Source organism: Mya arenaria, chromosome 3, assembly GCF_026914265.1.
Source record: "Mya arenaria isolate MELC-2E11 chromosome 3, ASM2691426v1".
In the NCBI taxonomy this organism is placed as follows: domain Eukaryota; kingdom Metazoa; phylum Mollusca; class Bivalvia; order Myida; family Myidae; genus Mya; species Mya arenaria.
Genome location: NC_069124.1, coordinates 13901999 through 13920349, shown reverse-complemented (window position 1 = coordinate 13920349; position 18351 = coordinate 13901999). Strand labels below are relative to the sequence as shown.

The 18351-nt window shown below is 36.2% G+C and overlaps 1 protein-coding gene across 1 annotated transcript; it reads left to right on the top strand.

The window, feature by feature from the left end:
• The first annotated feature begins 6395 nt into the window (after positions 1–6395).
• Positions 6396–16743, top strand: LOC128227290 (protein flp-like). Its single transcript, XM_052937689.1, has 6 exons — positions 6396–6803; positions 13460–13627; positions 13770–14027; positions 14357–14595; positions 15184–15317; positions 15624–16743. The coding sequence occupies exons 1-6, from the start codon at positions 6484–6486 to the stop codon at positions 16245–16247; spliced, it is 1743 nt and encodes a 580-aa protein (XP_052793649.1). The 5' UTR covers positions 6396–6483; the 3' UTR covers positions 16248–16743.
• Positions 16744–18351: the final 1608 nt, after the last annotated feature.

The window sequence follows — 18351 nt, the reverse complement described above, 5'->3', positions numbered from 1 at the left end:
AAACATACTACCTACATCTACACAGATTGCTCCTGTTTCAACAGCTATAAACATGTTGAAATGACAAAACGTACTACCTACATCTACACAGATTGCTCCTGTTTCAACAGCTATAAACATGTTGAAATGACAAAACGTACTACCTACATCTACACAGATTGCTCCTGTTTCAACAGCTATAAACATGTTGAAATGACAAAACATACTACCTACATCTACACAGATTGCTCCTGTTTCAACAGCTATAAACATGTTGAAATGGCAAAACATACTACACGTTGAACATGTTTTCATATTGCTTCAGCTTTTAACGCGTACATAGTTTATAGCTGCACTCTCGCAGATTTACCGTGTTTTATTATTTTGTCTTGGACATAGCCAATTCTTGACCCAAAACCAATGATATAAGACTGCTGACAAAAGATCAGATCGCATTTTGTCATATTTACGTTTGAAAATTGATGTTTTATGGCTAAAAGCGTTACTAATGCTTTAAGAAAAATGACATTTTCGGCAGTTTTAAAAACAATTGAGATCTGTTCTATTGTGAGTAATCTTATATAACTGTGTTGAAGATATTGATACCAAAATCAGCTGATTCTGAGACAAAAGTGATTTTTTTAAAAACTGTAAATCTGTGAGAGTGCAGTTTAACGGTAGGGACGAATATTTTATAAGTCAATTTAAAGGACTTATAGTAAAAAAATGAATTCAACCATTATATGTGTTATCATTTATTTGGCGGTCCTAGCTTCGCTAGGTTTAGATGTTTATTTTCTATAAAAGTCTTCAAACAAACATACGGGAACCGCATGACGTGGTGGTTACTAATATTATTGATCGCACACTGTCAGCGAACTATATGCATGACGTGGTGGTTACTAATATTATTGATCGCTCACTGTCAGCGAACTATATGCATGACGCATTAAGGTCGTGCCAAGAGGAAATATTGCGGTGAAAAGGCATGCTAGCAGTAAGATATAAGTTCATTATGTAAATCTTTTACTATTGTAGCACCAAACCTCTTGCTTGCATACATTAAAAAGAACGATCACTCTTACACATTTTTCTTAGTTGTTTCCATTCCTTAAGGCCCATTTTCTTTTAGGGTTAACTAGTTAGAAAAATGTCCTTATATAACTATGATAGAGTCTCAGATAATGTTTAATACACTCCGAGGCTCACACGATGCTTTATTAAACAAAAATGCATGGGAATACCATCGGTATATCACTAAATCTACAGGTAGATATACGGGCAGAGCATAGCGCTTTGTAGGTGCCCAATTCCAGACTATTTTTTGAGGTTTTAAACTGGAGAAATACTGAACATTTTCAAATGAATTTTAACATAACGAAAATTGAGCTCCTTTTTCTTAAAAAAATTGTAATGCAAGCATTTTGTTATGAAAGATTATCAGTGCTGTTTAATGGAAATTTGCCGATCTAACCCTGTCAATACAAATTGCAAATCAAATTCCTTTGCTTCAAAATAATATGATTTAGCTTTAGGTTGAAATATTTTATGGAAATAACAATGTTAGTATGGTTAGTTGTTTCTCAGTTAAAATATGATCAAATAATAGTGTATAAACTTCGTTAGTTTTCTTTTACTGGTAAACATAAAATCACCAACAAAACCAGTCAAGATCTCTGTCATAAGCAAAGCAAAACAACTTTTCAATCATATGAATTAAAGGTTTCTGAAAACTTTTTGAAACTTTGTACCCTAGCAGAATAAAGTATGTATATGATTGAAAAGCTAAGGACCCACTCTGGATGCATCCAAAATGGCTTCCAAAATTCAAGATGGCCACCATTACATTATTTATTTAGTTGGATACAACTTTGGATGACATAAATGCAACCTGAATATTTTTTTTATTCAAATCAGCTTACTTTTCTGGAATCGTTAACCTAATTTAGTAAACAACTTTTGCCATGGTTAGGGTAAGGACTCTCTCAGGATATATCCAATATGTCCACAAAATCTAATATAGCCACCATTTGGCATTGGCTACTTGTCTTTACTATTGAGCTTCACATTGGTTTGATTGGCTTTGAATGGGCTTTATGGATGCCAAAAAGTGTAGTACTTGGCACTTAAAAGGCCTAATGTGGAAAGCACATGGGTTTATTCGGCTATAAATGGGTGAAATTGTTGCCTACTTGTGGTCTCATAGGCCCTAAACATTCTTAATGACAGCTGCACATGAACTTGTTTGCCTTTGAATGGGCTTTATGGTTGCCAAAATCTGGTAACCTTAATTAGTACTAAGTTGGCTAATGAGAGATGCACATAGGTTTGTTTGGCAATGTATGGGAGCAAATGATGTGATCTTATGAATTATAAAGACCTTAAATCAATTTAAAACACACCATGATACCTAATAAAAACATGCATTCATGACTTAAGAATATATCAAAAACAGTGCCTCAAACCTCCCTTATGAGGATTAATCACTCAGTGGACATAGAGAAACACGATAAAAGCTTAAAAGACCTGGAAAATATGTTGCTTTGTTGTTTTGGTTTGTTTGGTACTAGAATAATAACACTTCAGGGTTGAAAAAAAAACCACTGGATAAACTTAAAAGGTGAAACTTTCGGCTGAAAATGACTACATGAAAGTCACACAAACATGTTACAGGAGGTATACGTATTCCGAATCTGCAACGGTTAAAGTGAGGATTTTGAATCTGAGCTGCAAGATGGCGGCGAAACGTTAAGAAATAGGATTTTTGGAACCTGTTTTCGCCTGGTAAGTATTAGCGGTACCTAACAATCCTTGATAAACACACCTATTTTTTATATGGTATATATGCACTGTGTTATTTGTGGAGTTTAGTGCTGTTGTTCCGTGTTTCTTGTTTGTGATGCTTTGTTTTTGTGTTCTATGTGTTTGGCGTTTACACTGTGCCATCTAACGGGATTTATGTTTAAAATTTTGGCTACTGAGCTTGTTTTTGTATCTTTTTATATAAATGTTTATAAAGTATTTTTTCCCAAAACATAATGACGCACATTCGGCTCTACAATCTCCATGCTTCTCTCGGCTTCTTGTTTTAATCGAGTATATAACGGAATAAAAAGTTATTGAAGGCAACCCTTCGACCAGTCTGATGTTTACAAATGTGTGAAGCGAAAATTCGATACTTAAATGGTCATTTTAGAAAAAAATAAATACTTTTTTGCAATGTTTTCTCCTTCAACATTATTCAAATGTAGTATTTTAATTTCCTGACGCTTTCTTTGCTGTACAAGGGCTTTCATGGTCAAATTGTTTTGGTTTAACCACATAAATGTGTGCTGATAACCATTTAACCACGTTTGGGTATCTGAGCTGAATGAAATTTGACAAGCATTTATAAATAACAGCGAACTTTGCGACACATTGAACTTGTGGCCACTTTTTATAATATCATATATATTTTATAATATTATACCACCACATATATAGCCACACTTATATATAGGTTGGTCTGTTTGATTGGCCGTTCCTATTTTACACCTGTTTACAAAACAAGCTTCTTATACATGTTTGTCTCCTTTGGCAGTTAGCACGGTGGATTGCCGTACACCGGATATAAAAGCAAACGTGAGCCGTGTAATATGAAGCTTGATAAGCGCTTGACCAGCTTAAGTAGGGACTTTGTGTGACAAGCATGACTTTTAATATTAGAAAAGAGATTAAATATACTTGAAATGTTTAGTGGTTGTATTAATGTTATGCATCATAAAACAGTATTACCACATATTCATAAATATATATGTTTTAATGCCACGTGGGCGAATTTGCACCTGGGGTATGCTTTGGACGCGTTCATGTGGTAATTGTGAACAAAACATTTATTTCATAAAAAGCAAGTGTTTGCGTAAGAAAGAACATTAGAGAATCATGCATCTAATATAACGAAAGGGTGATATCAATAGCTGTATTAAATACGTTATTTATTAACTGAGCGATATTATGTTGCAGTAATTTAAGGAAATCTGTCTTCTAAAAACATAAATGTCATACTGTCAAAATTCATTGAAACTGCACATTTTCACATCTATTTTATTCCAAAAAAAACAAACAATAATGTGTTTTAAATTGATAACTTAAGAAGAAAATAGGAGTGCAATAGCTTTTACAATTAATTTAAGTTTAGCATTCCATTTTGATAGCATATCAGTCTTCAAGAAATATCAAATAGCTTAACTTCACGACCACTAAACGCCAGCTCTACCACTTATCTGTGTTGCAAAGAAAATGAAACTTCCGTTGTGCAGCTGTGGCATTTGTTTACTACAAGCGTTAGAATGATTTATATTTTGTATGGTAATTTCATTAAAGTGACATTTAAAATGCAAACAATACACAGTTTCCACTCCGATCGGATTAAAACAAATGTGGCTTATGTTTGACGAAAATACGACGAACTAATTATTTTAAGGGTTCATTTTCTTAGAGAAATATAAAGGTATGAAAGTATCCTAGATGACATAAGAAATGAGAAGCTGAACAACAGCCTTCAAGTTTAACTATAAAACTCTTCGTTTAAATACTGCTCTGCAGTAACTCTGTTACACATGTGTATACATGTATCTATGACATATTTTATGTCTATAACAACAATGTACTGTACTGTATATAATGTTATTGATCGGATGAAATTAAAAGAAATAAATTGTTATGTTATGCAATGAACGCATATTTATCACCCTAGGGGATAAAAAATGTAAAAATAAAAGTCCAATTATGTTCTTGTGATGTAAACTTATTTTGTGTATGTATATCCAAATGGCTTCTCTTCACCTTTTTGACATTTTAACCCCCAGAATGATAAACAATGCAATTACAAAATGCAACAAAACCGAAAGTATAATCCAAATATAATATAAATTTAGCGAGCACAACGTCATAACGAAATTTGCATAATCACATCCCTTTGTGAATTCCTAAAATTCTACGTAGTTTTAAATACTAATGATCTGCATTTTTAAAGAAGTTTTTGGTTTAAACAGTTTTCCCGGTAGTATAGTACTTACACTTATTTAATCATTATTTTACTCTATGATATCGATATTGCAGCAAAAAATACTGTTATCGTTTAAAACTATTTTGGTTTTAGTGGGGTGTGAACCCACACCGGTATAGTCAAGAAAATCAAATTCACCAAAACCTAACACACTAGACTGCGATACATGTTTGCGATATTTTAACATTTTGAGCATACATTCATAACATCACGTGATAATGTAAATCAACCAAAAGAAAGCATGGAAATTGTGGTGTTCAAAGACGGTATCTGAGCAAATATTAACATTTGCTGAAGAGTTCCAGCTTTTAGTATCTAACTATAAACACTCCTAATGATTTACCAATTTTTATTTCAGTATACACAAAAATTGCATTTTATAAAAAAAAACATGAGCGAGTACCTATGTGCGATTTTTCACAAAACAATACCGATGCTATGCCGACTTATCTGCCTCATTAGAATATATAGTTAGTACGTGAACAAGGTTGGAATTTCGTTGGTATATTTTACTAAAGTGTCGTGTGGACCTCTTGAATTAATCAGAAATTATATGAGACTCTATCATAGTTATATACGCACTTTTTTACTCCAATCATTTAATCTTCAGTGGCACTGAGGCTTTAAGCGAGGTCATTTGGATATATACACTTCAATATGTTTACATTACTAATACATACTGGGACTTTGCATTTATGCTGAAAGAACGCAGTACGGCACACGAGAAAATTCCATGAAGCGCGCTAGCGATTCTTGGTCATTTGCTAACCTGCCCTACTACGTTCCTACAGCATTAACGCAATAAAAATACGATCAATACTTATAATTACATTTCAAAAGAAATATCCACTGTGATTAAACAGAAGCAGTATCTTCTGCAATTGAGTATTTGATTTTAAAGAAGTGTGACAGACAAGATACGTTTGTATAAAAGAATAGCTGATTTTGTAACGTCGTATATATTTGGTTAAATGGCATCGCGCTCATCCAATTGCAGCGCAATATTGAAATAAATAATTTAGACGTTATAATACCTTGCGCGTTATACAATATAAACGTCAAGTTTTATCTACTCAAATGACTAGGCGAATGTAAATATTAACGAATATATTTGAAACGAGGTATGACAAAGAACCAGTCATTGAAAAAGAGTTCTTTAGAAAGGTATTATTACAGGGTCTGTACTTGTCTAAAAAGAACACATGGATGCGTTGCACAAAAACCTTTCATGGCATGTATACCAGGAAATGTATTTTTAAAAGAAATAATGTTATGATAACATTATATCTTAAACTTTTAACCAATCCCTATTGTAATTTAAGACCGGATCCTTGCATCCGTATCGTTGTATAATCTAAATTATCTCAAGTGCCCCGATCATTTAAGACCATCGAATTCAAATATTAATTTCAGAAGTTAACTGACAACTCAAAGGGAGAAGAAATGAGATATACAAGATGATAAAATCAATTCTTATTGTTGTAGTGTCTTATGAAATATTTGGTCGTTCACTTACGGAAAATTCGGATTTCATTTTCGACCAAGACAAGCGAAATAAATTGGAACTTTTTATAAATTCCACAATAGAATGCAGCGGGATCATCGGCCTCTCGCTATCCCTCGTGCACAACCGCACCGTGCTGTATTCGGAAGGTTTCGGATTTACGGATATTAAGCAGGGACGCAAGGCGACTGGAAGTTCCAAGTTCGCCATCGGCTCCTTGACAAAGGCGTTCACCTCCGCTCTATTTGCGGATTTAATAGAGGAAAACGAAACGTATGTGTGCAAATATGATGATGATAACAACAACTGTATAAACATGAGTCTGTATTTGAGATTTTGAGCCTAATCAATTAACATCAAATCAAAGCTGCTATGGTTATACACCTGAAAAATGGTGCCATACAATACAAGTATGTGTATGTATGAGGATGATTTGAAACTAACCTTTTTATGCAATCGGGCAGATATGTGCAGATGCGCCATTGGAAGAATGGTACATGGCCAGTTTATGAAGTCTTTGAGCGGTTCAGTATTAGAGTAGAATTAAGATCGAGTATTACACTTAATAGCCAGATGTCATCCGTGACAAACTTTCACCAAATTGTGCACTTTGGGTATGTATTATGAAACTTGGCCTGATGATACATATGCATGTAAATGTTATAAGAAACTTTAGACCCAGACAGATTTGGTCCCAGTTGGCCGCCAAAATCAAAGATGGCCACCATCACCACCATCAGTAAGAAAAAATATGGTTTTTATGTAATTATTTCATACTGCGCTTCATGTTACATAAATAATTGACCTATTCAATGACAAGGTCGAGGTCATTGCAATGTGATATGCAATATAACGCAGACAATGGAGGTTTTATGTAAATCTGCTTACAAAAGGATCTGTAGGAATATGCACTTTATCAAATCCTCTATGTTCAACTACATTTCAAGTTTTAAATGACATGTTGAAACATAAGAGAGGTATTAGATACAGCTATTGATATCATACGTAAGATATGTTAGCTTCATCATAATGTCTTACGTCCTTTTTAACACAAACTATTGGTAGTTCATTAAGTCTATTCTAATTCCTCTAGACTATTACCTTGTAAACGCGTCCTGCAAAGTTGCCAACTCGAAATATTAACGCAACATATGCCCTTTAAGAAAACATATTGTTGTCTGGTAAGCGCAGTGGTTAGCGCACTCACTTTTCAACAAGGCGACCCGGTTTCGATTCCCTGTCTGGGCGCATATGAGTCATGCCGGACAAGTGGGTTTCCTCCGGGTACTCCGGTTTCCCCCAAAACACAAGACCATACTCTCGCTCAACATCGTGCCAACGACTGCGACTTAGTGTAAGTTATCATAACTTCTTCACAATCGTTATAAAATATATAAGGCTTAAACTAATGCATGTCAATGGTAACTATTGTACAATGTACTTCATATTAATGCATCAAACAGAACTTGGCATTTCAATGGTCAATGTTATTTGATTGTCAAAATGCAAACATAACGAATAATGATAGCGTTATTACTTATTTCCTTATATTATTTCATAAAATTTATAAGGTCAGTCAATAAACAATTCTAATTATAGTTAATCCCTTTTCCGATATCAAGTCAACAAAGTCAAGGTAATCATTACAATATGTCCACTGTGGCTTATCCAGTGCCTAATAAGCTACATATTAAATATTGTTGTAACACTTTTCAAGTCCATCTCGTTTTTTTCCCAGCCTCAGTGTGGACATACCACGTGGTTTGTGACGTCACATTTAGTGATAACGTGAAGTAAAATACCGCTCGACTCAAAAAGGATTATCGCTGTAAGTGTGTTATTTTAATATAAATTTTTATAAAACCGAGCGGAGGCTAAGCGAAAAAATGTACACTACACTCGGTTACTAAGCGGCATGTTGAGTAATTTATAGTGTTTTTTTTTCAAAAATCGTGGGCAAATGCTGAAAATGGACAAAATATTGTTTGTATGACGAGAATCAAATTACGTTTCTGGTCCAAAAAGTTGTTTATATATATATATTCACCATGTTTGCCTTAAAACGGAAGTCCCGGAATGCATATTCTATCCTAAGGATATATACATACCTACAAATAAGGCATACAGTATATAGAAATATCAAATGTTTGTATTTTGTTATGACGAAAAGCAAAACCTATATGGTTATGACGAAAAGCAGTTTTAATGAACAATTACCGACCTCTCTCAATCTTGCAATGAGCCCACTTTGAACCTGTTTTGCAATGAGTATCGGTTATGTTTTACAGCAATTAAAAGACATATACATATATGACAACTACATGTCACTGCTAAGTATGTCACTCAATTTATTGATCAGAAAACTTTATGATTCCAACAACACGTTGCATGTTCTTCATAAGCTTGTCTGGTATTTTTTGACAAAAATGGAGTTTATGTGTCGTCGGAAGGTTAGAAGTGCACCTACATGTAGTTCACATTAATTGTGTTTCAATTAAAACCCTTAAAACATTTGAATGTAAGTTAAACAAACGTTCATTGAAGTAAACGTTGCCATTTTGTCTTTTTTTCATTATCAAACTTGATTAAATGCCTATTGATAGGCATATGTTAAAGTGGATACGTCAGTGATAAACCTTGATGTCGAACAACTGAAGCAAAACCATGTTTATCGGCACAATAAAGATGGTCAATGATTTAATCAAACAAAATGTTTTCTTTTTTCAGAATGATGCGGCCTCCCCTTGCCATGGGGAAGCGCTGCAGGCGAGCAAAGAAAAAAACAAGGGGGACGTAATTTCGTTTCATGCAAACATTAAGTGAGAAAAATGTTTTAAGGCAAACAAAATGGCGGATTTAGAATGAAAAGTACTGATTCAGGAACCAACTTTAGCCTGGTAAGTGGACGTTTTCTTAAAATTTTGAGTGTATGCGTCCAGTATGTGGCGAAAAACATCTTAGTTAGGTACCATAACTTTAAAGATAAAAAAGTTATTGAAAAGATTGTGGCTTAGGAGGCAATGTTTACAAATAAAGGTGTTGATTTTATCCAAAAATTTTCGTATTTTCTCGGCATATATGGCATATCGATGCATGTTGTAACTGTGCTTGCATGTATTTATTCCTATTTTCAAAACTTTATGGTTATTGCTCGACTGTACACGTTTCCTGGACAATTTTTTGTTCCTTAACCCCCCCCCCCCATTTTGTTTATTGCAAGCACAATGTAAAATGTGAAATGTAAACAAACTTCTGCACACTTAAGCCTTGAGAGGATACGTTTTTAGTTCTGAGAATCGCTAATGGTCACGAGTCTTTCAGTTTGGCATGTGATGTGTATCATAATTTGAAGTCAGCGACTTTTTCACTTCAGGAACTTCACCATGGCCCGATTTAGAAGGCGAACGATCCTCACGTTATACAGAAAATCACACAAGACCGCAGTGGCAAAGATATCCGTCAATACAAGAACAGAAAATGCTAGCCTGTCGCCGATGAAAAAAAGCTCGCTTCTGTAACTACAACGCCCAAAGTAGTTAGATTCTCAGTGTACAAAAAGAGATGTTTAACGTCTTTAACTAGTAACAGAACACCCAAAAGCACACGATAAGCCCTCGAAATACCACATAAACATATGCGCGTTTAACGCGCCTGATAAAATATGGAAAGTATTCAATGAAGTCAATTTCCTACAAGATATTTGAAGACACATTAAAATGATATGATTCGGAAAACACCTCCACCATGCATTATTCTGAGGAGACGAAAGATTTCTATCGGACTTGTTTGGCATGTTCATTCCCTGCTGTGCATCCCTTGTTTATTGCATTGGGTCACAGAAGTGGACAATTTCCTGTGTATTTGTTTATTGACACAGGGGCATTTGGAGCTGACACTTTTAGCGTAGATAGTCTCATTGTCTCACTAATACATAATCAATTCATGTATAATTTGTATATCCAATGTATTTATTAATTTGACCGATGGGATATAAATAATAAACAAATAAGAGTAATACGTGTTTTAATAGTTATATATCTGATATATTTCAATCCACTTTAAATACATGGTCACCATTGTAATATCCAAAATGTGAAGCATCATGGTTAAATCATATTAATGGGCTTTTATATACATGTATAAAATATAACATTACTCTTATTCTTATTCTAAAGCAATGTAGTAGTAATAATAATAATAATAATAATAATAATAATATTAATAATAATAATAATAGTTCTATTATAATTTGAAAAAGTAAAAAAAACACAAAAAAACTATAAGACAAGTTCATTTGTTCATTCCTATAATAAAACATCTAGGTCACTCAGACTTGAGAACTGATAGACAGCAGACAGCAATACAGATAAAGATCAAAACACAGAATTTGTTTACTATACACGGATGGGGGAGCTCACTTATAGATGACTTAAACAAGGCCTTTAAACGCTATATTGTGGCTCTAAGGTTTTCCAATGTGTCAGTTTCTTGAGTATTTTCTGGCGAAGCAGCTTGTAGTCCTATGTCTTCATCTAATTTGTCGCTTTCAGCATTTATTTTAATTGTCACATACCATTGAACCCCTGTACTGACTGAATTTCCATTATTTCGCTCTCCGCGACTCACTGCACTTTTTCTCACATTCACTTGAAATTAATTTTTCAAGATTCTGTTCACGTGGTATTTCGATGGATACACTTTTCTGGGCTCAAGTTCGTTCCTGAAATGAAAAAGGAACGCTGTTAGACCTGCGTTGGTCACCGACCTAATTTACATTACTAATCAGATTAATGCACCAGTCAATTGTAACCACGGCCCCCCAAGGTCCGGGGGTATACCCGGGATAGCCGGGGGAATGGGCCGTGTTTTTACCATCCCGGTGGCCCTGCAGTGCCGAGTGAGTGCGGTGGTTTTGTATTCGCGCCAAATATAGCGGGGAATGTGGCTTACTTAGGGTCCCTGGGGTGCGGAGGAATTTGGCGGGGATTTGACTATCAGTTCGTCCCCGCAGGGCGTGGGTTTTACCCGGGCTTGGCTAGACCGAAAGTCAAAGTCCCCGCTATTCCCCCGGACCTGGGGTGGGCGTGGTTACAATTGACTGGTGCATAAATATCTACCCTACGGAGCTGCGATCTTCATAATATCAAGTACGTTGCTGTATTTAATTACATCTGCAGTACGACCATGTTCTCCGGCCGTTAACTAGTTCTCCGGGTTCGGATGACCCGGATGCTTTTTTTAACCGATAGTATCTAATTCCCCGATAGCGGCCAAAATGTAAACACGAATAAATTTATTTAATTATTTGCTTTCAGTCCGCGTTTATTTGAAACTAGTTGTGTATTCTGCTTTATATATTGCGTTTTGTAATGCGTCGCTTTTAAAATATTCGCACTATAATAACAGCATAACATATTATGCATACTCATTACAGCGCTACTTTTAGCATTAATTAATTTATGCTGTAATCAGTTATTTTGGTGATTGTAGCTCATTCATACGTATGTTTTCTATGTTTAAAAAAGCTTAAATCGCCTCTTACTTGCCATTTTTATATTAAGATTGCTAGAATCTACTTACACAAAAAGGTTATGCGATTATGTCGCATCAAACCATTTACTTGTGTAAGTACATACTAGCACCCGTTTACCACATCTTAATGCATACTATTTTGTTTAAACAATAACAATCAAAGCGCTTAAAGCGTCGACAGGCTTTCGACCTGCTACAATTTGTCTAATGCCGAATGTCACGGAAAGTATGTTAAGATATCTCAGTTTGATTCAGTAATTTCAGACCAGAATCTTGAGCATGTTGCAAATGCATATTTATAATACACTGATATAAATCTGTTCATTTGTTCCACAAGTGACATGGGTTGAAAGTAATATAAAGATACATTAGTACATACAGAAAACAACAACAAAAAACATGTGGTTGATTCGATCCAGAGGAATTTCGCGCGAGGATCCTGTCATTGTAGAAAGAATCCTGAAACATACACTTAATTAACATGTCCAATGCATTTTGTTAAATGAATTTGGTTCAGAGGTCATAATCGGGAAAAGGTGATTTAAAAAAAAAACTAATACGTTGTGGCTTCGATTTAAGACTTGTTTTAACGACTTTTTAATTACGATTTTCTTCTACTCATATTTAAAAATGTATATAATTGTAATATATATTTAGTATTTGTAAACTCTTAAAGATCTTTGATGGTAAAACTTGTGAAGGGTTTAACATTCTGTTACAAACAATCACAATAGCCACTTTCGTATGATTTACATTCAGTAATCATATACATTGACATAATGATGACACAGCCTTACGGAGCAATCGGAACACCTCGGCCATTATTCAACAGAATTATCTTGCCGGAGATGGCCGAGTTGTGCCGATTGCGTTACGGAGTTCAACACAGCGGTACCGTTTCGTCAAGAGTCTTTTTAGAAATACTTTCTTCAGTAGTACTGGGTGTCATTTCATCAAATCCTAGGAGCGATTACATACACATGAATTGTTACCAAAAGTAGCACTACACCGTTGTGATTTCTCCGAGGTACCTATCTTTAAGAAATTGCAAGCATATTTCTACGATTTATATTTAAATAAAGTTACTATAACACAAAGAAAAGCATGATTCTACGTAAATGACTATGAACTTGCACATGAACGACACAGGGTTTCTGGACGAGTCGTCGCCCCTTGACGATCTTTCCGACCAGTTCGTCATGGAGGGCGGGTCTCCGGTCGGTATCGACAGGTCCTTGCGTGGAATGTGAAATGGTTTAAACGAAACGCTGCTTTTCGTTCCAATGTTGAACGTGAACTGAACATTCCATTCAATGATATTTAGGGTATCACCTTGTTTTACTGAACGTCAAACAATCCTCTAAGTTTTATTCCGATACGTTTTATTCCGTTGCCAGGATAACCTGGGACACTAAGGTCAAGGACATTCTCGGGGGAAGTTTCAAGCTTATTGACGGGCGGGAGAGAGAGATTACAATCCGGGACCTTTTAGCTCATAAGACGGGGTTGTTGGATTACAGCCACATGCTTATCAGTGATGTCATTTCCGCCGAAGAACTGTTACGGTAATCTCATACTTGTTTTACTCATCAACATGTACTTGTAATTTTGAATATTTTAAGCTTACATAGATAGACACTGTCTTTGCTAATGGAATTGGAATTGCACTCAGATCAAAAACAGCAACTACAAGTTTCTTTTCTCTAGGAGAATAAGGTACATGCCCGCCTCGGACGCGTTACGAACGCGGTTCCACTACAATAACTACATGTACACAGTGGCCGGCATGGTGGTTGAGCGGCTGGGCAAGGACGAATGGGGAAATCTCGTTGCTAATCGCTTTCTGCGGCCCCTGCACATGAACGACACGGGGTTTCTGAACGAGTCGTCGTCTCCCGACGATCTTTCCGACCAGTTCGTCATGAAGGACGGCTCCCCGGTCGCGATCGACAGGTCCTTGGTCCGGTGAGGAAACGTCAGCCGATCTTGATTATGTTAAAGTATAGGATAACAATAATAAAGTTCAAATTGAAATGTCAGACATGAATTTTTAAAGACAAACATGTATCAACTAGTTAATCCCTATAAAATAATTTGACAACTCCACAGACTTTTTAACATATTTTAGAACTTATTTATCGTCATTTACGTTGTATCCATGCCTTGAAAGTCCTAGCCATCTTATAAAGGCATTTTGTTTAACCGATGAATTGATGTCGTTGGAGAGTCGAACACTCATATTCACATGGAGGGTACTTTATCATTGACGATATGGATATGCATTTTTTCCCCAGCTCATTGCATACAACGGCTCCGGCTGGCGCAATCATTTCCACGGCAGACGACATGGCGAAGTGGATGATGTTTCACTTGAATGAGGGACGGGACGAGGATGGGCGGCAGATTGCGGACCTGCAGCCAACATACGAGGGGGAGATGGTACTCCCGATGCCTAGCGAGTGGCTCCCCGGGCTCCCCTACAGTGAGGTTAGCGTCTCGTACAATATGGGCTGGATGACGCATGCGTACAGAGGTAATTAAATAAATTATGCGCATGACAGTGTGTCTTTTGGTGGACTTAATGAGTTCTTGAAAGACAAGATCGAGGAGTATATGCACTTCTGTAAAGGTATATGTGTTAGTTACTTTAAAAGTGACAACCCGAGTAATTGAAATGATACATGAGCACTGCAGCGTGGATGTATAATTTCCAGAAGGAAGTGGTTGACGTTACAGTTCTGTCTGATGTTGTTATGGACAACGTTCAATAATTAGAGTGCGATATACGCGTTCAAGCATTGTCATTTATCCACATGCTAGTTATTGCACAGTTAATCTACGCCTGCTTGTTACCCATTCTTATATGGGATTTAATGTAAAGACGAACACAAAAGAAACACTCTCAAACATGGTACACCGATCAGTGTTATGATGTATTATCTGAAAACTGACACTTATTTTGGTCCCTAATCTGTTCCCTCATACAATTATGAACATTTTCCAAATAATTAAGCTCAAAAGTGGCATTCTAATATAATAATATTGCAAAGCCCTCCTGATACTTTAGTTATTTACATGAATATTATATGCATTTATTAACGTTTTGTTCTTTTTGCCACAGGCTACCGACGAGTTGGTCATACGGGCGGAGTCCACTCTTTCCAAAGTCAATGTTATCTGTTCCCGGACAAAAAGACAGGGTTGTTCCTGGTCATGAACGGACCACGAAGTAAAAGTGCTACCAAGATGTCTAGGGTAACTGAGTTTGAACTATTTAAAAACACACGTTAGAACGTAGCACATCAGGCAGTGTTTAGCCCTTTTGTACCACTCTGTATGAAGAACCGCACATTGACACAGCGTATATTAAATAAATCGTACCTAGTTCAGGGGCTAAAGTTCTCATATTGAAAGTGGTGATTTGCTGGCAGAAATGTTCTTTTTTGAAATAGATTTAAAATAGCTGTCCCTAGACTTTATTGTAACGCATGACGCCATCATTTAGGTTATGACGTCATCGTTTCGGTTATGACCTTATATGTCTTTTTATATTGTTTGCAGCTGATCGCATTATACGTTTCTGATCTGCTGATTGAAGAAAAACCATGGCTGAATGCGTCCACGGCATGTTCATTTCCGGATCCATGGTACCCACAGGCTGCACCACCGCCACCACCTCCCCCGCAACACTACACCTGGAACATCACGCAAAACAAAACGGACTACGTCGGCACCTACAGCCACAAGGGATTTGGTGACATTAAGGTCAATATTGAGAACGGAACGCACTTGTTGCTCGAGTACGGAAAGTATGGGAAAATGCACGTGTACCCAATAAACGAGACGTCATTCTTAGGAATCCATGTCGGTAAAATGTGGTTCATTACAAGTGCGGATGACGGAATGGGGCCGCTATCGTTGGGATTTGCAATTAAAGAAAAGGTCAATGGTTTATTGTTTCCGTTGAATTTTGTTGGTCAGCTTACACGTTTTGATAAAATCGACAAACGTGACGAACGTGATTCAGCTTCCGTCGAACATGATTCAGCTTCGGTCGAGCATGATTCAGCTTTAAACAAACCTGCTGCAGCGTTAGCCATGAATATAGCAAGTAATCAACAAGTGATTGGCGGACAGTTCGTGTTTGTTTTTGTAACATGTTTCTGTGTCATATTCTGCGGATAGACAGTGGGCGTGACGTCCTTATACTCGGAGGTACATTTCAATTGTGACAAATAAGATACACGGATACGTTTACATCCGTAAGGGCTTAAATATAGACTTTAATCTAACATTGATATCTAGGATACTTAATCTATTCACTATTTCAATTACTTCGATACACGTTTCAAATGTGAATTGAACAGTATACGCAATCATAAATGTATGTTAAGTAGTTTAAACTTCATCCACGCATGCACCGCCTTCATCAACATCCTGTATCAATGTGGATCAAATAGAGAAAAATCAAAAGAAGGTCACAATACACGTAAATATATTGTTTACAGTCATTGTTTACAGTCAAACCAAAACATATTTTTTTCCTGTAAAACGTCACAGCAAAGGACATTGTGGCATCAATAAACATATGACGACGTAATATAACAATGAGATTATATAGAACAGAACATAACTTGTATCTACCATGCATTTACATAAGCAATAAAACAATATTTTCATACTTTTAGTCCTTAAACCTTAAATTTTTTAGTCACACTGAATGTAAAGGTCACATTTTGGTTCGGATCGAGTCATGAATGTGCAGTCAGCATGAAGGTGAAGGTCACTGCCTGGTTCGGATCGAGTCATGAATGTGCAGTAAGTATGAAGGTGAAGGTCACTGTTTGGTTCGGATCGAGTTAAAAATCTGCAGTTATTATGAAGGTGAAGGTCACTGTTTGGTTCGGATCGAGTTATAAATCTGCAGTTATTATGAAGGTGAAGGTCACTGTTTGGTTCGGATCGAGTTATGAATGTGCAGTAAGCATGACGGTGAAGGTCACTGTTTGGTTCGGATCGAGTTATAAATCTGCAGTTATTATAAAGGTGAAGGTCACTGTTTGGTTCGGATCGAGTTATGAATCTGCAGTTATTATGAAGGTGAAGGTCACTGTTTGGTTCGGATCGAGTTATGTATGTGCAGTTATTATGAAGGTGAAGGTCACTGTTTGGTTCGGATCGAGTTATGTATGTGCAGTTATTATGAAGGTGAAGGTCACTGTTTGGTTCGGATCGTGTGATAGATGTGCAGTGTGTATGAAAGTGAAATATGAAGGTCAGAAACACAGAATATTCACAAATGCAATTTGCAACAATTTGCCCATTCTTTTTTTGGAACTTGACCTTTAATAAGAAATTATGCAAGTACAGATGTCAGTTTCCTTCATCCGTCGAAGTCAAGTTTTATTGTGATTTAGTAGCAGTGTAAACTCCATTGTCTCTGAAAACATGCGTACCAGTCTCATATAAATATTTTAGTGGTTCTTCTTTCATAGTCAACGTAATGTGTTGGCACAACAACAATAACGACGATGCAAATAACACTAAGGCTATGACAACAATTGAAAATACACCTCGACAGTTTTCTTTCAAAACAGAGGAGCTCAAAACAAAATGTTGCGGACACACTAAGTCTTCTCAGATTGTATTGCAAACATAATGAACAACCTGTACCTCTTTTATGTACTCGTATAGAATGTCTGTTCCAAAAGGGAAAATTGAATAAAATATATCACCTGAAAGTATTTGTAGTAAGTTCATGTTGGAATATTTCTTTTCGCATCCGCATTTTCCAAATACATTTCTTTTACCAAAAAGACTAGCCATCACAGAAGTGATGCACACCCCCATACGCTGCCTGGAGTCCAGACATGCCGAGTATTGGAGTGATCAACATGAGCACGTGCGTTATAAAACTCATACTGTCATTGATGTCAGCATGAAGGGTCTTTCAGAAGTACAAGTAAAGGGAGGTAACTTTTGTTACAAAAAATTAATTGCATCCCACAACTAACAGGTGCACATTTCCCACACTGACCAACATTCTTATGAAGTTTCATGAGTGTTGGTGCAAAAAAGACAATTCTTTACAATGACAAGGGCCATAACCCATGTTAAACAAAGTAAAATGTCACACAAATTGCAGGTGTACAGTTTCCTATGCTGATCAACATTCCTATGAAGTTTCATTTGTGTAAGTGCAATACTTTTCTAGGTTAATGCCACGAAATATATCTCAGGAATGTAACATGATAGGAAGCAACTGACCCAAATCCTATATAGCCTCATG

Bases quoted from the DNA above. Each gene is read 5' to 3' on its own strand.
- LOC128227290 (XM_052937689.1), top strand. From the start codon at position 6,484: ATGATAAAATCAATTCTTATTGTTGTAGTGTCTTATGAAATATTTGGT. The intron at 6,804-13,459 runs GTATGTGTGCAA...TTCCGTTGCCAG, and splicing joins TTAATAGAGGAAAACGAAAC to GATAACCTGGGACACTAAGG. The intron at 14,028-14,356 runs GTGAGGAAACGT...TTTTTTCCCCAG, and splicing joins ATCGACAGGTCCTTGGTCCG to CTCATTGCATACAACGGCTC.